Genomic DNA, 24,517 nt, shown 5'->3' on the forward strand with positions numbered 1-24,517 from the left:
TTCTACATTAATGTGGATGCTACCATGATTACGGATAATCCTGAATTAATCGTGACTAATAATGAGTTTGAAAGTTACAAAGGCATAAATTCCTTATTGCATTCTGACCGATGTGCCATGATGGCAGCAGAAATCCTGAACCAGTCAGTTCTCATCCTCATACAGTCCTTCCTTCATTTTACAGTGTGTGTCTGTGTGTGTGTGTGTTTTTTTCCCCTTCACTCAATCACTCACTCATTCACTCGTGGGGGATCAGTGACTGTGTGGTGAGTGACTCTAGTTATTTTCCAGATTTTCCAGTTTATCACATTCTAAAGAACACAATCTCCCTGTAAGAACAGAACACAACTGTAGTACAGAACAAATCCACACACACACACTTCCTGGCAACTGGTGTGCTGGTTCCAGGTGTGTGGTCTGCTGATATGAATTCACCTCAGGACCTGAGGCTGGTGCTGTACAGAGAACGAACAGGCCTCAGGTGACCATGAGAAGATGACAACTTTTATCTAACACTTGAGAAACACTGACCATGGGGCACATTAAGTTACAGGATTTCACAATGTTTCACAATGGTCTTTTGACATCGAATTTTGTTGGAAAGCAATGACTGATGGTTGAATACTGATGAAGCAGATAGGGAGTGACTGAATCATTGACTTTTTATGGGTATCTGAATACAGAGTTAAGGCTCTTCATGGTCTGTCTGGGTTGGAAGTGGCTGTACAGCATTTACTGTGACCAATCACATACCGTCAACCGATCATGTCAATGTGGAGCTATACAGAGCCCTCCACATTGTTACAACATTTGAGAGATGCACGGCGATGCGGTATGAAGCTTGATTTGGCCCCTTCATGCCTCCGGAGGCTCCGCCATTCCGTCACAATCGCCATACAAAGCTTCCGATCACATTTTCAGATCAAGCATAAATTCACTTTTACCTGCTGCGTCCTGTTTGCGTTATGTGTCACTCAGCAAAGTGTCACGTCTGGGCCGCTATGTGACAGTCCACAGGGCGCATCTGCCCGTTTCGAGAAACACCAAGGTAACATAGTATTCATCTTTACAGTTGTCGGGGTTAGATTACAATAATATATCCCTCAACTGCTCAACCAAAGAAGCACTGTCATTAGGCTCCAGATAACACTACTTTGTGTGCTCACACAAATTAACTGGCTCTTCAATCAACAATTGGAATCAATCAATGTGAGTATGTGACAATATCTATGGCACAATGTATCCAGCGTTATATGAAGAAACATTATCACATGGATTTACCATTGGAAATTAAAAAATGTATACAAAATTGTAAACCTGCCATCTCTAAATTTGCGCTGTCCCTGGGTCATTAATAAAAAGTCATCAAAGAGGACCCATTGGCCCCGAACCGGGTAGTACAAGAAAAGGATAATGCATTGAGGGGTGGTAACAGTATGCAACAGTAAACTTGCCGTTACACGTCCTCAAAGAGCCGTGTAGCCTACTAATTGTACACGTTGGTAATGTTGCGAAACTCTAGGCTACTTAAAAGCGATCACCACCACCAGAAGATAAATTCGTTCAATAATAAGTTCTTACCGAGATACTGTCGGATGTCCAGGAGAATGTTGGGGGGTCCTCCGTTCAACTGGTAAAACAGAGACCCAAAACAGAAGATGAATAGACTAGCCATGCAAAAACCATAACCTCGCAGGGAAAAACGCAACAGAACCGCCGAGAGAAAACCGAACTTTTTGTTGTTCCAATCTCTAATGTGGTTTGGAGCCTGGTTATTGTGAAGGGGACTGTTGCTGAAATTCTTCATCATCTCCTCCTCACAAAGCGCCGCCGAGAGCGATAGTCACCCATCCGCCTGTGGAAAGTGAAACTTCTTGCTTTGATATTATTTGAAACGGACACCTATTAGGAAACGCAGGCACCCGCCGCCGCCACGAGTTATTTGCGCACTCGGTTTTCGTCTCCGTTCGGTCTCTCTCGTCTGTTCTCTCCGACTATTTCTGCCAATGAAGTTGCGGGTTCTTCCTTCGGTTTAGATGTTTTGAGCCAGCTGCGGTGTCAGATTACTGAATGTGGAAGAAAAAAATTCTGCAGATATTTTCTATGAGTCTAGGTGCAAAACAGCGTCACCGCGTGTACAGCAACAGACTACATAGGTCATGTGGGCCTTCTGTCATTCTGTCAAGACAGGTTTTTCATCTTACAGAGTTTCATTCTTAGCAATTAGGACATGACATTAATACATATTAAGACGAGTTAGGACATATGGGCTACTCTACATAAAATAAGTAGAAAGAGTGCTAGCAGGTAGCCTATTCCAAAACAACCAAGGTGCTCTTGGTGGGGAATATTACTGTAAATGCAAAAAGTATAACCACAAATTGGTGCTAAGTGGCATAAGAAAATCAAAGTCAAGGCACTAGTGTGGGTTTGAAGGTTAAAAAAGCCTGTTGTGCTTTAAGGTATATTCTACGTAGTTGGCACAAACAGGCAACACAGACTGGTGTATTATGAAGTTGTATGGAAGGCAGCCTATGAAAGAATGCTATACCTATGGTATAGGTACAAGTATAGGCTACATCATGTAAGTGAGGAAAGTGGGTGGTATGTGGGCTACAATACAGCCTCAGTTTCTTTCCATGTGGATGGTGACTGAAAGGACTGCCTCAGCCATGCTCACAGTCAGGATGGTCATTTGCTATGGTAAATAAGGAGTAAGGCACTTATTAGGCCTACATTTGAATTACCTAAGGGGATGCAAGCCCACTTAGTCAAAACAACTAGTGAGTGGACCTCCAACCTTCACCCGTCCAAGTGTAGGTGTGAGTGTGTAAACTTTCCTTTTCTAGTGTCCCTCTACTCCCTCTACCCCTCAGGCCTGCAGTAAGGAGACAGGAGGAATGTAAAGCCACAACAACCTGTCGTAAATCTCTCCCTTTAACTGACCACAGCTTTCTCCGACCACGTGACCAGATACAACAATCTTCTGGTGGCAATCATATAACAGCTGGACCCAGATGGAGATAGTACAATGAGACAGTATCCTATACAATAACATTCACATTCTGGTGACAGACGTAGACAGACACTTACTGTATATTGGTCCTCTAACTCACTTTTAGTGATAGCAGCTGTATTGTAGTCATAGCATTGGTCTCTATTTGAAACATTCTAACCAAAGCCATAAAAAGCATGGGTATAAACACAGATCTAGAATCTCATTCTATTTCTATGTGTATAAAGAATAAAACCTTGTTTTCATTGGCATTTAAATTCAACCCGGGTTGGGCTGGCCTTGGTGGGCAGTTAGAATTTGGCCCTAATTTGAAAGGCCAATGGAAACGGCATGGCCGCAAGATGTTTTGCGTTGGGGGTCAAAAGAGGGGGGGTCTCCGCTCATACAGGAGTAATAAAGGCCTAGTTTACAAATCTGGTGAAAACTTTTTGTAATTTCTTATACTTTTTTTTTTATCCCTCAGCACTCCTAACACCCTCAGCACCCCTACTTCCCATGGCTATGGAAACGGGGGGGTTAAATGTGTTCTGGAACCTGTTTGCTTGGGACAGGAACAGTATCGTTCCAAGCCAGGCACAACTACACACAACAGAATGCATTCTATTTCAAACCCCTGGTTGGGAGCTACATGGGAAAACCTGCTAGATAGGGGATTCATGAATTATGCCAGGCAGACACTGATTGCACTCCCACCCCCGCCCCCACACCACCCCACCCCAACACACACACAAACACTGTAACCCCCGCCCCCACACCCCCCCACCCCAAACACACACACACAAAAACACTGTAACCCTCGCCCCCCACACTTATGGAGAAGCATAAACTCATTGCGCCAAGCAGACATCCATGCCAGGCAGCCATCCATGCCAGGCAGCCTTGGGTCAAAAGTAAATCAGATTGTTCTTCCCTCTCCAAACCGCAGAGAAATGAAATCAGCCTCTGCTCTTATTCAGCAGACTGATCCTGTGTTGGGATCCAGAGAGTTTTAATCAAATCCAGTCTGGTAATGCAATGCCTGTTATTGTATACTGAGACTTATTATCCGCACATAAAATGAAGATTAATATAAGAAATTCAGCAATCACAGAACAACATGTGGTGCAGGTTTTAGGTGTTAGCCACAGTAGTCAAATAGTCCAATAACTCTCACTGCCCACACCTCGCATCAGACAGAAGTGGTGAGTTTGTGCGTCGTGTGTGTGTGTGTGTGTGTGTGTAAACACAGAGCATGGCGATAGCGTTTTTATTATATTTCAGAATGACAAATAGTTAGACATCATTTTTTGTTTCAATACACAAGAAAATCTTTATAGACAATCATTAGCTAGTTGAAACCAAATTAAATCATTTGTACACTTATATTTTACAATAACACTGTAGCTTTTCACTGGCTAATGCAATTTGCAGGAAGGTATTGCTATTTGTATAGTACAGCTAATAATTACAGTTGATATGAAAAGCCCCAAAATAAGTTATTTAAATACCAATTACATATACAGAATGTGTAACTCTTGTTAACCATTTCATATATGTAATTACGTTTTCTGTAAGACTGCAAAAGTAAATTGGAAGTTAAGTCATTGGAACAGGTTAATTCATGAACTATTATTAATTACATTTGTACATTGACTTGGCATTGGGAACTATACTAAGATAACTAAATACCAGTATAACCCATTCAATCAAACCCTTTACATTACCTGAAAACAAATGTCTGCTTACAGACTTAAAGAGCATTTTACCAATTTTGCTTAAACATTTTTTTATTTACTTTCTAAAGTGCATTTTACAGTGACAGTATTTTTTACATCTTAAATTTTAGGTATTTTTGTTTCTTTAAAAACTCCCCCTACAAGTGTCTCCCTAGCTAACCTGGAGCACCACTATGATTGAAGAGAAAAGGCATCAAACTTCTATCGAGTGTCCACTGCAAAAGCCCCCCTGTGTTACACCACTCTGCAAACTTGTATTTTGAAACCCGAGACAAGGGATAAGACTTGAATATTGATTGCAATATGAAGTACTTCACATAACTAGAATGACATTACATAGGTGGATCCACTCACACCGGTCTTGGACTAGGAATCCACTGCTAGGGACTCACAGGTCTGGTCTGCTGGTCAGTGAATGGAGATTCAGTACATTCCCATTCTCATCTGTACTCCCTGACTGTGTCTCTCTCTAAGACACTCCCCTTCTTCTTATTCTTGTTCTTGTTCTTGTTCTTCCAAGAGAGGCTCAGACAGACATGATAAACCAGCTGTTAGCTGGGTCTCTGTGGAACAGCTGTAGTCCTCCTCTTTGCCCCTCCTTCTGAGTGGATCATCTACATCATGTCTCAGTCTGTCTCTGTGGTCTGCAGTACTGAGCTGGTCTATGAATGGCTGTTGAACACTGTGTTTAAATTAGACTTCATGTGGATCAACATCTGTGCTTAACAAGAACAGCAAGGACACCCCCGACAGAGCTATGTGGCTGCTAGCGTGTGTGTGCATGTGTGTGTGTCTTCTACTAACAATCACTGTCATTACAAGCACATTCAAAACATTTTGGCCCGGTGATGCTTTGAGGAATCAAGCCTTAGTCAAAGATGGGGGTTGAAATGCCTACTGTATTTATAATGCTGAGTACATGAATACGTATTAATCTAATTGTTTTTTTAACATAATGGTAAGGCAACTTAAAATGAGCCTGGATAGATATATGGAGACGATATTGTCTGCAAAGAAAAGCTGATCTCCCATGGAAGATTATTAGAGCGGTACTGTGTAGATAGTCTTGTTGTAAGGACCTACATATTGGAGGATTACATGCAACCAAGATATGTTTTGAAATCTGCAATATAATCTGAAATACTGTATAAACTCATGTCGAGATCTGTCTGACTGTTTATACTTACAATGACTGACATTCAGACTTTGACATTCCACAAAGCAGACACACAATACGTATTGAACACATACTGTAAAAACACCATGAAATTAAAATATATGGTACAGTATATTACAAAAACACTATAGCATGATAGAAAATAAGGATTTAAATCTTAATATAACAGCAATGTTTGCCTATTTCATGTTTTGTTATTTTTTTGTGTTAACTGCAATAAACCATGTTCTCCAATCTACTGTAGCATTTAGCAATGGGATTAACAACAAAGGTGAAATCTGCACATTGAAAGAAATTGCTTTGGCCAAGCTACATCCTCTTACTACTCTCTAGTGCTTTTCTCTTGCACAAGAGATACAAAGCAAACACTTCTGAAACACAGAAAAAAAACATAATTTAGTCTTTAAAAGGAGAGTTTTAAAAAAGAGTCTAAGAAAAGTGTGCTAATTTCCTCAAAGGCAGTTCTCAGTATTTTAAGACTGGGGGGATGTTTCAGAAGGGAACAGTCAGTTTTAAAGGCATCTGATAACTGTTCTCGGCAGTCGGAACAATCTCACCGTAAACATCTGAAAGAAAGGAATAGAAAGAGAGACAGATTGATAAAGACGGGGGCATAAGAACAGGTTGCTGCTCATAAGTCTCAAGCGTTAGCTGGGCTGCAACTGCAAACCACCCGCACTCCGTAGTCCAGTCAAAAGTCTCAATAGGTGCTGGAAGCTGTGCTGTGGTCACTTTCGCAGTTATTCAGTTCTGCATTTATTTGCAACTGTGCTTTAGTCTCAACTGTGCCGTAGCCGTTCAACTGTCCCAGTTACACCTGCATGGGCTCCACTGTCACGGTTACGACTGTCCGTCTCTGTGTGCGCTGACCAATCGGGCCTCGCTCACAAGTCTACGGACGTGCCTCTCGTCCCGCACTCCCGCTTCCCACACACTGCTCTCTGTGAGAGAGGACACACGTCCCAACGTGTCATATCCTGCAGCTGCCATCGGTGTGGCGTACATGGGTAGGCCGATGGACACGAGCCAATCAGAGACGGTGCTCACGTGACCTGGGGAGAGTGGCTTCCTGCACATCTCTGTCAAACCTCCAAACGGGATCTGAGGAATACCGGGAAAAACATTTAGGAATTTTGTAAAAAAGTAAAAAAGATTTATACATAAAACATAGCAATGACACCGTAGTAATCTTTCCTGCAGTCAAATGATCAAATCGCCCTCTAGTGGCCTCATGGGTGGAATGTTATTAATATTTTTTATAATTTCATAATTGATAAATAAATAAAAACACACTCAGAAAATCTGGTGTTTCCATGTCAAACAGTTTTATTATATTTCAGTCTTCTGTGATATACAGTGCATTGGGAAAGTATTCAGACCCCTTGACTTTTTCCACATTTTGTCAAATTACAGCCTTATTCTAATACGGATTAAACAGTTTTTCCATCTCATAAATCTACACACAATACCCCATAATGACAAGGCAAAAACAGGCTTTTAGAATCTTTAGCAAATGTACAAAAATAGAGAGTCTTGATTCTCATGGTCAGATTCCTTTAGTTGCTTTTTGGCAAACTCCAAGCGGCTGTCATTTACTGAGGAGTGGCTTCGGTTTGGCCACTCTACCATAAGGGCCTGATTGGTGGAGTGCTGCACAGATGGTTGTCCTTCTGGAAGACTCTCCCATTTCCACAGAGGAACTCTGGAGCTCTGTCAGAGTGACCATCGGGTTCTTGGTCACTTCCCTGACCAAGGCCCTTCTCACCCGATTGCTCAGTTTGGCTGTGCGGCCAGCTCTAGGAAGAGTCTTGGTGGTTCTAAACTTCTTCCATTTAAGAATGATGGAGGCCACTGTGTTCTTGGGGACCTTCAATGCTGCAGAAATGTGTTGGTACCGTTCCCCAGATCTGTGCCGCAACACAATCCTGTCTCGGAGCTCTACGGACAATTCTTCCGACCTCATGGCCTGGCTTTTGCTCTGACATGCACTGTCAACTGTAGGACCTTATACAGACAGGTGTGTGCCTTTCCAAATCATGTCAGATTAATTTAATTTACCACAGGTGGACTCCAATCAAGTTGAAGAAACATCTCAAGGATGATCAATAGAAATAGGATGCACCTGAGCTCAATTTGGAGTCTCATAGCAAAAGGGTCTGAATACATATGCATTTCTGTTTTTTATGTTTAATCAATTTGCTAAAATTTCTAAAAACCTGTTTTCGCTTTGTCATTATGGGGTATTGTGTGTGTATATTGTTTTTAAAATTTAATCCATTTTAGAATAAGACTGTAATGTAACAAAATGTGGAAAAAGGGAAGGGGTCTGAATACTTCCCGAATGTACCGTATATAAAGTGTAATATTGGGATGCAAACTCAAAATTGAATACATTTCAATTCTATATCTCTATATCTAATAATGTTTACATACTGTTTTACTCATTTCATATGTATATACTCTATTCTACTGTATTCTAGTCAATGCCACTCCGACATTATTTATATATTTCTTAATTCCGTTATTTTACTTTTAGATTTGTGTGTTTTGTTGTGAATTATTGGATACTACTGCACTGTTGGAGCTAGGAACACAAGCATTTCGCTACACCCGCAATAACATCTGCTAAATATGTGTATGTGACCAATAAAATGTGATTTGCTTTGGTACAGGGGTCTTCTAAGACCATATTTGTTTAAGACTACCAAGAAACACTCTGCTTTAGCCCACTACAGTAAAACATGTATTAAATATATCATCAGAGGAAAAGAACAGGTGCTAACTTTGCCCTGGTCGACTTTTGTAGGTATTTTCTTAAAACTGCATTGTTGGTTAAGGGCTTGTAAGTAAGCATTTCACTGTAAGGTCTACACGTGTTGTATTCAGCGCATGTGACAAATTGACTTTGATTTGAAGACCATGTAAATGCTTATTGAATCTGTCCCATAAAGTACTCACAGCCATGCGGTGCTGCTTGCGGAGCTGCTTGACGCGAACCTGGTCCATGTTGGAGGCCACATCCTTCACTGGCTGCTCCAAGTCCTCACTGTAGCGCTGCATCAGGGGCTGGGGGATACCACACCGACCATGCTGGAGGGAGAGAGAAATGGAGAGAGACTATGGATGAGTGGGGAGAGTAGGAGAGGGACACAGACAAATGCATACACACAAACAAACATGCGCACACGCATACACACTTGAAAAATGTTGGCATGAGAACTCATGCACATTAGGAGAAGTGATTTCCATTGATAGATACCCTATCCCTGTGGGCACGACAACTCAATACTGATACTAAAACCCCAAACCATGAAAACCCTAAGTAACCATGACCTGAAGTAAATCTGTAATAAATCTGGGATGCTAGGCAGAGAAAACTTAAGCCCATATTTAAAGGGCTAGTGGAAATCTCTCCCCCACAGCCTACGCCCAGATTAGACAAGCCAATCAGAAACCATAGTGACTTCTCTTTCCGTTTAAATAGAAATGTCTGTCGGCCCCAGTCAACACCATAAAGTCACAGATCTAAACAGAAAATACAGACTGTACTGTGCACTTTTATTGACTACGGTCACAGTGTTTGTCAACCTAAGTCTCTAGAACTGAATGTTTTCGAACAGCTCAGACACCAGAGGTTGATGTAGGAGCTAGCTCTCTCACTTTATTTGCTCATTTAAACATTATGAGTCTGGAGAGGCCCAGTTTCTGTCTGTTCATGAGGGATTGAAGTAGACTAATAATGTGAAATAACTGAGTCAAAACACTGGCCAACTGACGAGCCCATTGGCTGGGAGATAAGCTCAGAGACAGAGACAAGCAAACGATGCGGGAGATCCCATAACATGTCATAGGTGGACTAGACTAGCCAATGGTTGCCATGCATGAACAGAGAATAAAAGGGAATTCAGTGGGGGAAAACTTTTAAAACACTCTCTCTCTCTGTCAAAAGCTCTAGACACCTGGAGTCATGGCCAGTCCAGGACAACCCAGCTAAACTGGACCGAAGGCAACTCAGGGTGAAGGAATAGAGAGATGCAGGGTGTATGTAGATGTAGAGCCACAGCCAAGTGTCCTGTCTGACCCTAACAAAGCCCTTCTCCGAAGACGGCACCCCTAGTGACTGGACAGTGTCTCTGCACTGCAGCATTATTCCTCATTAATATAAAGCCAGCAGTACAGTGCAGTGCTGTAGACTGTCTGTCTGCCTGTCTGTCTGGCTCCGGCACGGTGTCTGACTGTTTAATAACCCCAAGCCGCCTGCCTTCACTGAGCTTCAGCCTCCTACAGAAGATTTTCTCTTCATTCTCTCTCTCTCTCTCTCTCTCTCTCTCTCTCTCTCTCTCTCTCTCTCTCTCTCTCTCTCTCTCTCTCTCTCTCTCTCTCTCTCTCTCTCTCTCTCTCTCTCTCTCTCTCTCTCTGCCCCCTATTTTTTTCTCTATGTTTCTTTCTGCTGTATGGATACCAAAGAAACCCACTACTACTGTTGACAGGAAGCGAGAGCCATATGACAGGATACAGGATCCAGTCTTGTTATGTCTGAGTGCAGTAATCAAAAGGCAGAATCAAAAGGCCTTGGCGGCCAGGAGACAAAAACACAACCTTCTAATGCTTGTAATAATGTATTTATTGACCTGGAGTGTGTCCTTTACTAGATTCCTACACTGACTTCTAATGTACTCTCTCACAGAGTGGGCCAGTGGTCCAATCTGCACTGTTTATTAAAGTGTTTCTTTCATTTCTTTAGTTGTGAGATGGTCTTAATGAAGCATACCCACATCTACGTGTGTCCTGTATAACCCCTAGCTGTGACAAACTGGCCTGTGAGTGTGAGTGAGGATGTGGTGGTTGTGTGTATTCTACACAGTAATAACAGGAACATAACCATAGAAGCAGGCTGTGGTGGATGGGTGTGTGTGTGTGTGTGTGTGTATTCTACACAGTAATAACAGGAACATAACCATAGAAGCAGGCTGTGGTGGATGGGTGTGTGTGTGTGTGTGTGTATTCTACACAGTAATAACAGGTACATAACCATTGATACAGGCTGTGGTGGATGGGGGTGTGTGTGTGTATTCTACACAGTAATAACAGGAACATAACCATAGAAGCAGGCTGTGGTGGATGTGTGTGTTCGTGTGTGTGTGTGTATTCTACACAGTAATAACAGGTACATAACCATAGATACAGGCTGTGGTGGATGTGTGTGTTCGTGTGTGTGTGTGTATTCTACACAGTAATAACAGGTACATAACCATAGATACAGGCTGTGGTGGTAACTGACTTTGTCTGAGTAGGGTTCCTCTGTGAGGTCGATGCCCTCGGCCTCCAGTCTCTGCTCCAGCACGCTGTGGAGATCGACAGCCATTTTAGCATAGGACACCTTCCTAGCCACCACCATCTTGCCACCACCGCCCTGGATCTGAGCCTGGGGGCAGGCCGTCTCGGGCAGGTCAGACAGCCAGGGAGGGGGGACGGCTGGGGGGGTGCCTGGTTCCTCTGGCTCTGGACAGCCGGTGGTGGCGGTGGTGGAGGCAGGGGAGGCTGGAGAGGTGCTGGCTGGAGAGGGGGATGCAGGGGTACTGGAGGCCTTACTGGGGAGGGCTGGAGCACTGGGGCTGCTGATGACAGGGCTGGGGGGATGAGAGTGTGTGGAGGTATAGGAATGAGTGGGGGAGGAAAGGACAAGGGAGCGGTGGCGTATCCCATTGGCCAGGCGCTCCTTGGATTTCTTGACTGGAACGGGAGGGGGCACTGGGGGCTTTTTGGGGTGAGTCCGGATGCTCCTCTCCCTCAGCTGGGGTTCAGGAGGGCTGGGGAGCGGGCTGGGGAGGGTCTCCTGGGGCTGGGGAAGCGGTGCGGTGGGACAGGGAGGTCTGAGGGGCAGCTGGGAGGGCACAGGGGGTTGGTCAGAACGCCCTTTAGGGCTCACAGCACTCCCTCCATTCTGAGCCAGTGATGAACCCCCATCTCCATGACCCTGGAGGCCCTTCACCCTGCTGCTGTTACCCGACTTGGAGACACCTTTAGCGGGCTTGAGCTCCAGGCTGTAGTCCTTCTTCTGGTCGAAGGCCTGCTCCCAGTGGAGGTCCCCGAGGGAGTGGGATCTCTTCCAGGCATGGGGGCCGGTAGCCTCCGGGGGCCCGTCCAGGTCCTCACAGCTGCGGCTGGCCGGCATGGGGGTCCGGGTCCGGCGGGGGCCCTTCCTCAGCCCCAGCAGGCTGAAGCCCCTCAGGGTGGGCTTGAGGAAGAAGTGCTTTGTGAACTTGGCTGTGCGCTCCAGCTTGCTCTGCTGCAGGGCCTCAGTGGACTGGGTCATGGGCAGGGTGGGGTAGTCTGGGGACTGAAGGCCCGCAGAGGAGCGGTTGGAGCGAGATGTCTTCCTGCTCTTGCCTGAAACACAATAAAACATATCCCTCTTAATTTTAGAGCTGGGAACGGTTGCATAAACATATCCCCAGACTTTGAATTAAAACAGATTTAGGATAGGGACATAACAAACCTGAGAACTAATACTGAGGTGTACTTACTGCATGTATTGGATGTAATGGGTTTCATGTCACTATGGGTTCTGTGCCATTTGTACAGCATTTTTAATTTATCACTATCAGCTGTGAATGTGAACTTCGTCTAAGAGGACATGTGAATCTGAAACAACCCTGTTCACACACAGAGCTTTACAGCAGTGACACTGAAGTGTTCCTCTTCTGTGGTTCAGCCTCTGACCCACTACGGCCTTCAGAATGTTGATCATGATTAAGAGTACAGTTGGACACAGGGTCATGGGTTATCTGTCAGTAGAAAGCATGAAAACATGCCTTTTACAGTATAAATCCATATGTCATACTGCATATTCTACTTACACCACATGTTTATGTGGGTATGACATAGCTAAGACAAAACTAGATCGCGTTACGGTTAACTAGCTAGAGTAATAACAACAACAAGGAAATTATATTTTTGTGATTATAGCCTTATGAGTGCAATACTGCCAAGTGGGGGAGATGTGGAGTACTAGAGCTGGGCGATATGGACAAAAATCCATAGCAAAATGTAATTTACTGAATTATCATGATAACGATATATAGAATGATATGTTTATAACAATGTGCACCACAGTATTTATTTATATTACCATTAAAACTCTACACCTTCCAGTCTTTGCGTTAAGCTAGTTAGCATTAGCTGGCGATACTACCTCTTACTTCCTTCATATTGGACGCAGAGACATAAAAATGGTATCCACGAGTTCATCTGACTCTGGGGAAAATCCTAAACTATCCCTTTAACAATCACCCATATTAGCAAAAGTACTTCATTTCAAACTTCAAATTTCATAACCCTGTAGGTTATTCATCGGTATGAACGATATCAACAAAATGTCCATAGTGGTCAGTGAAGATCATTTCCAGTTTATCGTCCCAGCTCTATGGAGGACTATACTTTCTTATTCTAATCCAGATGGTGCTATTATCATAATACAATTTCAGACGCAGGTATAAAACTAGGAGGTTAGAGGCCAATTTACCATCATGGCTTATTGGAACAACATGAACAAGTGTGTAAAAGAGCACTAGATACCATATGGCAAGCCTCATGCAATAATGAATAGTGAAATGACATCACACACATCATACACAAATCAGTCATTTATCTCAACTAATTTGGACAGCATAAAAAGATTGATGCAGATTGAAGTCAGTCTGACATCATTGAAGTTAATGTGGTGTTTCAATGTGCTTGTTACTGACAATTTCACCCAAAATGTTGCCTGATATTTGGCCCAGCTATCCCCTATCTCATGCTAGCTTCCAATCATTTGTTTAATAGATATTTAAGACTTGCTATCAGGGCATAATAAATAAATATTGACCCCAAAGTCAGATGTCTGCTTTTCAAAATAAATCAATGTTTAAACACCGACACTGAGCAATGCTGATTCTTTGTGATAGTGGTACATTTGTAGTTTTCTCTTTGTAGCTCATTGTAATGTCCGGAGAAACAAGTATGACAATGCAACGTGGATCACAGTTATGTAACAGTTATGCTCTGAAGACCATGTCCAATATACACAGTATATACAGTATATATATATGACAGGGATTTGGGCCTTGTCGGGTGTCTGAAGTAAATCCTTTGTGTCTGCCTCGTGTGTGTGTGTGCAAAGGATTTACTTCAGACACCCGACAAGGCCCAAATCCCTGTCATTCGCATGAAGAAGAGACGGAGATATCGCGGACGTAAGTCGGGGTGCCTTGTCCGATGGTGAGTGGGTAATCCGCCTCTACCATCAGTCCTATTAGCCAACGTGCAATCATTGGATAATAAAATAGTTGAGCTCCAATCAAGACTAACCTACCAACATGACATTAAAAACTGTAATATCTTATGTTTCACTGAGTCGTGGCTGAACAACAACATGGATAACATACAGCTGGCTGGGTTTTCTGTCCATCGGCAAGATAGAACAGCTGCCTCCGTTAAGACAAGGGGTGGCGGTCTGTGTCTATTTGTCAATAACAGCTGGAGCACAAAATCTAATATTAAGGAAGTCTCGAGGTTTTGCTCACCTGAGGTAGAGTATCTCATGAAAAGCTGTAGATCACACTATTTACCAACAGAGTTTTCTTCTATATTTTTCATAGCTGTCTATTTACCACTACAAACCGATTCTGGAACTAAAACCGCACTCAACGAGCTGTATAAGGCCATAAGCAAACAAGAAAATGCTCATCCAGAGGTGGCGCTCCTAGTGGTCGGTGACTTTAATGCAGGGAAACTTAAATCCGTTTTACCTCATTTCTACCAGCATGTTACATGTGCAACCAGAGGAAAAAAAACTCTAGACCACCTTTACTCCACACACAGAGACGTGTCTCCCTCACCCTCCATTTGGCAAGTCTGACCATAACTCTATCCTCCTGATTCCGGCTTACAAGCAAAAACTAAAGCAGGAAGTACCAGTGACTCGCTCAATACGGAAGTGGTCAGATGACGCAGATTCTAAGCTACATGACTCTTTTGCTAGCACAGACTGGAATATGTTCCGGGATTCTTCAGATGGCATTGAGGAGTACACCACATCAGTCACTGGCTTCGTCAATCGATGACGTCGTCCCCACAGTGACTGTACGTACATACCCCAACCAGAAGCCACGGATTACAGGCAACATCCGCACTGAGCTAAAGGGTAGAGCTGCCGTTTTCAAGGAGCGGGACTCTAACACAGAAGCTTATAATCAATCTCGCTAGACCCTCCGTCGAGCCATCAAACAGGCAAAGTGTAAATACAGGACTAAGATTGAATCGTACTACACCAACTCCGAGGATGTGGCAGGGCTTGCAAACTATTACGAACTACAAAGGGAAGCACAGCCGTGAGGTGCTCAGTGACACAAGCTAAAGGACTTCTATGATCGCTTCGAGGCAAGCAACACTGAAGCATGGATGAGAGCACCAGCTGTTCCGGACGACTGTGTGATTGTGTGATCACGTTTTCGTTAGCCGATGTGAGTAAGACCTTTAAAGAAGTCAACATTCACAAGGCCGCAGGGCCGGACAGGATTACCAGGACGTGTACTCCAAGCATGCGCTGACCAACTGGCAAGTGACTTCACTGACATTTTCAAACTGTCCCTGACCGAGTCTGTAATACCAACATGTTTCAAGCACACCACCATAGTCCCTGTGCCCAAGAACACTGCCTAAATGTCTGTAGCCATGAAGTGCTTTGAAAGGCTGGTCATGGCTCACATCAACACCATTATCCAAGAAACCCTAGACCTACTCCAATTTGCAAACCAGATCCAACAGATCCACAGAGGACGCAATTTCTATTGCACTCCACACTGCCCTTTCCCACCTGGACAAAAGGAACACCTACGTGAGAATGCTACTCATTGACTACGGCTCAGCGTTCAACACCATAGTGCCCTAAAAGCTTATCACTAAGCTAAGGACCTGGGGACTAAACACCTCCCTCTGCAACTGGATCCTGGACTTCCTGACGGGCCACCCCCAGGTGGTGAGGGTAGGTAACAACACATCTGCCACACTGATCCTCAATACGGTGGTCCCTTAGGGGTGCGTGCTCAGTCCCCTCCCGTACTCCCTGTTCACCCATGACTGCATGGCCAAGCGCGACTCCAACACCATCATTAAGTTTGCCGATGACACAACAGTGGAAGGCCTGATCACCGACAACGATGAGACAGCCTATTGGGAGGAGGTCAGAGACATGGCAGCGTGGTGCCAGGATAACAACCTCTCCCTCAACGTGATCAAGACAAAGGAGATGATTGTGGACTACAGGAAAAGGAGTGCTGAGAACGCCCCCATTCTCATCGACGTGGCTGTAGTGGAGCAGGTTGAGAGCTTCAAGTTCCTTGGTGTCCACATCACCAACAAACCAGCAAACAACCAAGACAGTCGTGAAGAGGGCACGACAACGCCTATTCCCAACGCCTAGTCTCAGGAGACTGAAAAGATTTGGCATGGGTCCTCAGATCCTCAAAAATCTCTACAGTTGCACCTTCGAGAGCATCCTGACTGGTTGCATCACTGCCTGGTATGGCAACTGCTCGGCCTCCGACCACAAGACACTACAGAGGGTAGTGTTAAAGTGTTAAACAAATCAAAATATATTTTATATGAGAATGCCATGAGTGTGCAAAGCTGTCATCAAGGCAAAGGGTGGCTACTTTGAAAAATCTCAAACACTTTTTTGGTTACTACATGATTCCATATGTGTTTTTTCATAGTTTTGATGTCTTCACTAATATTCTACAATGTAGAAAATAGTAGAAATAAAGAAAAACCCTTTAATGAATAGGTGTGTCCTGTCACGGATCCCCCCGGTACTGCTGCTCATTCCATTCACCAGCTCCGGAGGTTTACGTCACCGAACTGGATTCATTACCACCAACCCCGGACTGTCTTGTCTCATTACGCACACCTGGCTCCCATTCCCCATGATTAGTATGTTATATATGTGGCCTCTGTTCCCCATTGTCCGTGTCGGTTATTGTTCCCATGTCCGTTGGTCTTGTGAGTACCTGTGCTTTGTTGTTTCGGCTTTCGTGCTACGTGTATTGTGCACTTGTTATTTCGGGTCTCGTCCCGTGTTGTGTTATTACGGGTCTTGTCCCGTGTTATTATTAGAGGTTTAAACATCGCTCTTTTGTTTGTTTACATACCTGTATATTTTACACATGTATTTGTTATGGGCTTCGTCCCTGTGCTTTTTCATGACATGTTGTATTTTTGGGAGAGTAATAAAACCCCCCCATCACGTATTCCTGCGCCTGTCTCCGACCACTATACAACGTGACATGTCCAAACTTTTGACTGGTACTGTATGTATAAAGTCATAATGCATGCAAGAGGATGGTTAAGAGAGGTACAGATGTAGAATCTTAATTTGAGCCAGTTTGCTACAGCAGGAAAATAATCCAGCGTCAACAGAAAATGTGAATTATTATGTGGATTCTAATTAATGGACATTTTTGTAGGATACATTTTGTGGAAATGAATGGAAATTACAAAATGACAAACTTCCCAGTACATTTTAAACAACGACAAGTTTAAAATTGCAGCAAAGTTTTCCTGGATTGCAGGAAATTGTTCTGCAACAGGTTGATCAAATTAAGATCCTACATCTGTATGGCTGTAGTAGAGAATTTGAGGCAGAATAACGCAGATTGGATTATCATAGCGACTGAGTAAAGGCACAGTAATTAAAACAAAACAGAATTAAAATGCAGAATGTACACTGAATGTTAAGCAGCTAATGAGGAGTGTTAACGACTGAGAAGGAGAAAAAAGAGACACGAAGAAAGAAGAGACATTAAATGAAGCAAGCAGGCCAAAGTAACTTCAATAAAAGAAGTGGTTTATTCCACAACTAAAATTTCTACTGTAGCAGATTGCACATCTTTTACAACCGTTGTGACACACACACATAGAACAGAACAGAGAGAACATAGACAGAGAAGTCAATGATTCAAGCAAAGGTTTATGAGTAATGATTGAAGAACTCAACTGTAGGCGGAAAGCAAAACAGTATTTTTAAGGAGTTATACACTAAACGTTCTCACAAATATAGATCTGAAATACAATTCCATAATTAGAAAAACTGTTTTTTTATATATATATCCACTATCATAAAAATAACAAATTTTAATCCAAGATTTTTGGGGGGTTGTTTAGGCACATACGATCATTTTGTAACATGGTCACTATTAAATTTTTTTTTTTTTTTAAGTGACTTGAAATGGCAGGTAGAACAGAGATTGAGCCAGCACTAGGCTAATGGAAGCAGAGTGGTCCACTCCCACACCACCTACAGAGCCATACTACAGTCAATTATTGGGCAGTGACTTAATACTTTACAAGATCTCCGCTTTTACAATAACACCTTTCAAAAGAAACACTCCCTCGTGTCATAATCGGTCTGGTCTCCCAGCAACCACTCAACCTCCTGGGGCAGAGGAAGAGGAGTAGGAGGAGGGGTTCTCTGTCCATTGTGAGATGGGAGGAACATCGGCACTGGGATTGAGTTGACCAGAGTAGTTGGGTGCATTTGAGATGTGGGGTGTTGTTCCCTTTGTACATAGGGCCCCATTGTAGGGTAGACTAGTGATCTAGGCCTGGGGGTTAGGGCCTTGTCCCTTAGGATAGGGCTTCTGCAGTGAAGACAGAGACAGCCTGGAGATGGAGAGAGCAGTGGAAAGAGTGGAGTGACAATGAGAAAAAGAAACAGAAAAAACGAGATGGGGGGTGCATCTCTCCCCTCACTATGACATTACGCAGCTAGGTGGGGCGGAGGTGAGTGGGGGTGTGAAGTGGGTGGAGCTAGGAGACAGACATGGCGGATAAAGAGTAGAGGTTTGATTGGCTGGCCTTGGTCCAATGGAGAGTGATGATGGACGGTTCATGTTAGAATGCAGATGTATGGCATGGCAGAGGAGGTGGAAGAGGAATCATAGGAGCCACAGTCACTGTAGCGCTAGACTAGGCCTAGGCTAACACCAGGCTAATCCCATTATTGGGAAGCTATGCTAGGCTAGTCATTACCATTCTCCAGGTTCTCATTGCTCTCATAGCAGCCAGAGTCACGTGGTGAGTCGCCCACCAGGATGTGGCCATCTGATAGCAGCTTCTCCTGAGAGCCTGACAGGCCGCTCCGCTCAGGGTCACTGCTGCCTAGACACACACAACACACAGAAACCATATAGTCAGATATACAGAAACTTACACAACGATGTAGTGTAGGAATCATAGAGACAATGCAGTCAAACAGACAAAGCGAAAGGTTTGTGTGAGTGTGTGCGTGTGCACGTGAGTTCACGTGTGTGTGTGTACTCACTGTCATACTCCTGCAGTAGCTCCACAGCGGTGAGCAGCACAGCTCTGTGTTGAGGGTCTTTGATGTTGAGCTCATCTAGATCCTCCCCCTCCAGCAGCTTGAAGGTGTCCAGGTCCTCATAGCCATTAAACAGGAAGGTAGGCATGTGCTCCTGGAGGAGAGAAGATGAGAAAGAAGAGGAGATGAGAGGGGAGGGGAGGGGAGAGGAGAGAAGAGGCTCTGGTTATCTCATGTTCTTTACAACTGATTCCAGATATTTTTTTCCTACCCCTTGCGTGACTAACTGTTATAAGATAAACAGATAAACTGGCCTAGCACCAGTTTTTAAAGACACGGGCAAAATGTTAATCTTGCAAAAACACACACAATGAGGTAAAATAAATTGACCAATGTGGCTACAGAAAAGGAAGGAAGAGTTGGGAAGGGTGGGAAAGAGAGGGATGAGGTAGAGGAGATTCTCTACCACACCTTTCACCACAGGCGACAAGGAGGATACACACACAATTTAACAAGAGCACAAAGCTAGTCATTACACCCTGTGGTGTTATCTCTTGGTGGGAGGACACCAGAAATCCCGGTCTAAAATATCACACTACACCCTCTATGTGTTTCGGAACAGGCACAGCTAAAGTTAACATCTCAGCCCATCATAATCGGTTCCTACTTTCAACAAGGAGATTGTGGAAACTGGTTCACTCTAAAGTTTTGTCCAACCCACACATCTAAAGGGTACAATACACACAGACTGCATGTCACCACTGTAACCACGGAGACTTCCGTCCTTAGCTAAAAGTGACTTTCAGCTCTATTGCTGCTAAGATAAAGAAGGATGAGACAAAACCAAAGACCACTACTCTACACAACCTTCTCATTTGAAGGATCTTCGTCTTTCATGTAACATCCTAGCATATTTGGTAAAGGTAAAAGCACATTTGCTCCAAGACACCCCTACAATCAAGTTGAAATGGAAGATTTCAAAAGAGAAAACATAGATAAAAAGATGGCTACTTCGAAGCGCACTCCACTTTGTCGTTGTGTTTTTAGGAACGCCCTGACCACAAAGAGCTCTGTTTTATGTAGAATTAGTCAGCAAGGTTATTACGGCGTCTTACTCTTGTTACTTTGTTAGTCAGCTTTTTCTTGTCACTTTAAGGTGTACATATCCTTGATTCAATCACCAGTAAACCTGCATCAGTAAATGTATCTGAACTCGCTAACCAAATCTGGACAAAAAACTTTTCCCTAGTTCTCCTTTTAAATAAACAAAAGAGAAATCTAAATAAATACTTGCCAAAAACACTCATTTATCCAGAGCGTGACATGAAACAAAAACAGAACAAGGTGGAACACAGTCTCAGTATAATGTCTTCGCATGGTCACCAGTTGTTAAGGGTGGGTTTAGGAGGTCGTGTGTTTAGTCTGCTCTCCCACTCCCCGAACTCACAACTACGTATGTGACGACGGAGATGACGTGTACCTTGATGCACATGTACTGTATATAGTAGGATAGTAGTAGACTTATGGGAGGTCTTCAACCCTGTAATATAGTCTCTGCTCTGCTCTGCCCAGGCAATGATAATGTACCGTTATGTTACTTATGTCCTTGAGTAGGGGAGAGCCAGGGACATAGCCTAGTCTGTAATATGTCATGTCAGAGCTTCATCAGGCTGGGCTCATCCAGAAACAGCCCACCTACGGTGCTCTCTCCCTGGGGAGGCTGAGCTGCCTAGGCTGGGTGGTTGACAGAAGAGGCAGGGTGTTTTTTCTAGATGGCTGGGATATGATTCTGACTGTAGGAGGGAAGTTGCAGGACTACTATTCAACTTGTACAGAACACCTTCACATTGGTGAAGGTTTGTATAGGGTTGTGTGTTCGTGTGCAATGTACAGGTGCATGTTTATGAGTGTGTTAAACAAACGCGTGTGTGTAAAGGTGTGTGTGTCCAGTGTGTGTACCTTGAGGTTGATGCGTTCCAGCAGCTCTTCTACAGAGGTGGGTTTGGGAGGTCTGCCCTTCCTCCTCCTCCTCACGGGTCTTTTGGGCTTCTCCTCCTCCTCACTCAGCACGTCCACATAGATGAACTTAAAGGTGCCCACCTTGTTATTGAGCAGGCCCATCCACGTCCCCATGGGTGGCTTACTGATGATGTCGATCACATCCCCTTTCTGGAAGACACAAAACACATTCACATGAGAAAACGCTAAAACTATCAGTCATCAAGTGTGTGTGTGTGTGTGTGTGTGTGTGTGTGTGTGTGTGTGAATACAGCGTGTAGAGGGTGTTGAGGGCGTATATGAATTCAGGGTTGTGCTTATGAGTCAATAAGTGTCTGTGTGTTGCCCTTCATTTGAGAAAGTCAGTACCGTAGGGACTGTGTGTTGATACGTGTGGAGGTGAGTAAGTGTATGTTACCTTTAGTTTGAGGGAATCGGAATCGTAGGGGCTAGGGGTGAAGTCAGTGTGTACTCGCGCCCTGCCACAGAAGGGCCCTCTGTAGGGAGGCTCCTCGTCATCTCCATCCTCAGACTTAACACTCTCTCTGTTACTGGCTGACGAGTCTGTGGTGCTGACCGTCTGACCACCTGCAACACACAATGCAAGGACCACACACGGTCAAACCCCAGATATACATTTCATATCATCCAAATAGATGTATTCAATACTCATGTGATTTGAGTGTTTTGAAACTGAGCAAATGAACATCAATTTATTTTAAATGAGAGAGTTAGATGTACTCATCTATTCACACAAAGCCAGAGTATGTGTGAATACCCATTAATAACAGCCTATCACTTGTAGCCAGTGTGTATATAACGTGCTGCTGTCTTCCCATGGATGTCTCTCTGGATGTCTGATCTGTAATGATGAGTGTAGGAAGCAGAGAGAAAAGCCTTCCTATTTAATAATTAGCTTGTGTCTCAGCCTCTCCGGCCCTATGGGCCTAGGCCAACAACAGTCAACAAGGGACACTCTCTCTCATTAACTAACTAACAAACATCAACCCAGCCCTCACAGACCTTAGTCTAACTCTAACCTCAAGACATGAGAGAAAGATAGAATAATTATATATGTGTTCAGACAACTTCTATCTTTTTTTAACCGTATTTAACTAGGCAAGTTGTCTGAACACATGCCAGGGTAAGATCATGGTCAGTCACAACGTGAGAAGAAGCTTTCACCAGATAGGACCAGATGATGTCACATGTCATCTCTGAACCCTCCAATGGGAGTAGGTGTGGTTGTGACATGGAGCTATAACATAGAGTTCAGATCATGACGATGAGATGTATACTAGCTGACACAGCAGGCTTGATAAGGGGTTATTAAGTCTGTATAAGAATGTTGCAAGAGAGATGTAATGACAGTGCCCCCTTGTGTCGCGCTTCGTGCACTGTCTTAATGTGTACTGTAACACACACACACACACACACACACACACACACACACACACACACACACACACACAGGGTACTTACTCATGGAGCTTTGCCCACTGAGGGAGCTCCGGAGGCTCTCCACTGATCCTCCAGCCTTTAGCTTGGGTTTCTCCAGAGAGTCTGTGTCTGGCTGAGGGGACTGGGGGGAGCTGGGAGTCCCGTCTGGGCTCGACTGGAGGGTGCGAGGGGAGTGGGGCAGAAAGGTAGAAGTGGAGAGCAGAGGGGTGAGAGAGAGAGAGATGAAGAAAGAGATGGAGAGAGAGAAACAGATGTCAACGTGATACAGTATCAGTCACATATTCCAAGATGGCGTAGAAGTGGGGATGTCTGTTTTGATGGTCTTGTCCCGTCCCTTGTATATTTAGTTTTTCTTCGTATATATGTGTATTATTTTTCCATCTACGGACTGAACATACTCTCCTGCAACCCGCCTCACCCAATGTGGTAAGGATCTGCTATTTTTACAGTTTTGTACCGAAAGCCCCTTCAGAAGCTAGTGGTCATCACCTCAGCCCAGGCAACTCCTGCCAGCCTGCACAGCGCGATATCTACCCAGAGCATATTGGACTGCTTTTCTCTACCACGTCTCCGGAATCCTACCGCAAGCTCTGAACCTTTACTGCGGATCATCGCAGCTAGCTAGCAGTTATCCGAGTGGCTACTCTTATCTAACGTCTCTGTTCCAAAGCAAGCACCAGTTAGCCTAGAGCTAGCCTCGAACTAGGCCCATCTCCCGGCTAGCCGAAGAGATTCCATCAAGCAATCCCTGGGCTTCAATGACCTCTTTTGCCATTTGGCCTGGACCCTCTGCTGCCGACACGGAGCCCCGCCGATCCATCACGACTGGTCTACCGACGTAACCGTCCGAGGGGATTTCTGTCCGGAAGCAAGCACCAGTTAACCTGGAGCTAGCCTCGAGCTAGGCCCTTCTCCCGGCTAGCCAAAGAATTCCATCAGATATTTCCTGGGCTTCAATACCTCTTCTGCCAATTGGCCTGGACCCTTTGCTGCCAACACGGAGCCCCGCCAATCCATCACGACTGGTCTGCCGACGTAACCGTCCGAGGGGATTTCATAAGACTCTCCCGTTGCGACGTTCCCCTGAGGCCCATCTGCTAGCCTGCTGCTAGCCCCGGCCTGCTAGCTGTCTGAATCGCCGTGCCTCCAGCTCACCTAGCTAGTCACTGGACCCTATGATCACTTGGCTACACATGCCTCTCCCTAATGTCAATATGCCTTGTCTATTGCTGTTTTGGTTAGTCATTTTTGTCTTATTTCACTGTAGAGCCTCGAGCCCTGCTCAATATGCCTTAGCTAGCCCTTATGTTACACCCCCCACACATGCGGTGACTGCACATGGCTTAAATGGTGCCTCTAGAGACAAAACCTCTCATCGTCACTCAATGCCTAGGCTTATTTCCACGGTACTCACATCCTACCATACCATTGTCTGTACATTATGCCTTGAATCTATTCTTCCACGCCCAGAAACCTGCTCCTTTCACTCTCTGTTCCGAACGCACTAGACGACCAGTTCTTTTAGCCTTTAGCCGTACTCTTATCCTACTCCTCCTCTGTTCCTCTGGTGATGCAGAGGTTAACCCCTGCAGCCCCCAGCATCACTCCCATTCCCCAGGCGCTCTCATTTGTTGACTTCTGTAACCGTAAAAGCATTGGTTTCATGCATGTTAACATTAGAAGCCTAATTAGAAGCCTCCGCCAACCCAGATGTCCTAGCCATGTCTGAATCCTGGCTTAGGAAGGCCACCAAAAATCCAGAAATGTCCATCCCTAACTATAACATTTTC

At 44.4% G+C, this 24,517-nt stretch overlaps 2 protein-coding genes across 7 annotated transcripts in view; both read right to left on the reverse strand.

Annotated features, from left to right (window-relative positions):
* The window catches only part of LOC139582751 (uronyl 2-sulfotransferase-like), a 201,961-nt gene extending 199,921 nt beyond the window's left edge, over positions 1-2,040 (reverse strand). The window contains exon 1 of the mRNA XM_071413043.1: positions 1,582-2,040. Within this exon, the coding sequence (XP_071269144.1) occupies positions 1,582-1,810 (229 nt within the window). The 5' untranslated portion in view covers positions 1,811-2,040. The remainder of the gene's footprint in view (positions 1-1,581) is intronic.
* A 2,208-nt stretch (positions 2,041-4,248) lies between these two features.
* The window catches only part of LOC139582752 (SAM and SH3 domain-containing protein 1-like), a 317,846-nt gene continuing 297,577 nt past the window's right edge, over positions 4,249-24,517 (reverse strand). For all 6 annotated transcript variants that reach the window (XM_071413046.1, XM_071413044.1, XM_071413049.1 and 3 more), the window contains 8 exons: positions 22,749-22,881; positions 21,685-21,854; positions 21,228-21,437; positions 19,272-19,422; positions 18,980-19,108; positions 11,190-12,298; positions 8,867-8,998; positions 4,249-7,009 (listed from right to left, as the gene is read on the reverse strand). In XM_071413046.1, coding sequence (XP_071269147.1) covers positions 6,749-7,009; positions 8,867-8,998; positions 11,190-12,298; positions 18,980-19,108; positions 19,272-19,422; positions 21,228-21,437; positions 21,685-21,854; positions 22,749-22,881 — 2,295 coding nt within the window. In that variant the 3' untranslated portion in view covers positions 4,249-6,748. The remainder of the gene's footprint in view (positions 7,010-8,866; positions 8,999-11,189; positions 12,299-18,979; positions 19,109-19,271; positions 19,423-21,227; positions 21,438-21,684; positions 21,855-22,748; positions 22,882-24,517) is intronic.

This window comes from Salvelinus alpinus, chromosome 8 (assembly GCF_045679555.1).
Source record: "Salvelinus alpinus chromosome 8, SLU_Salpinus.1, whole genome shotgun sequence".
In the NCBI taxonomy this organism is placed as follows: Eukaryota; Metazoa; Chordata; class Actinopteri; order Salmoniformes; family Salmonidae; genus Salvelinus; species Salvelinus alpinus.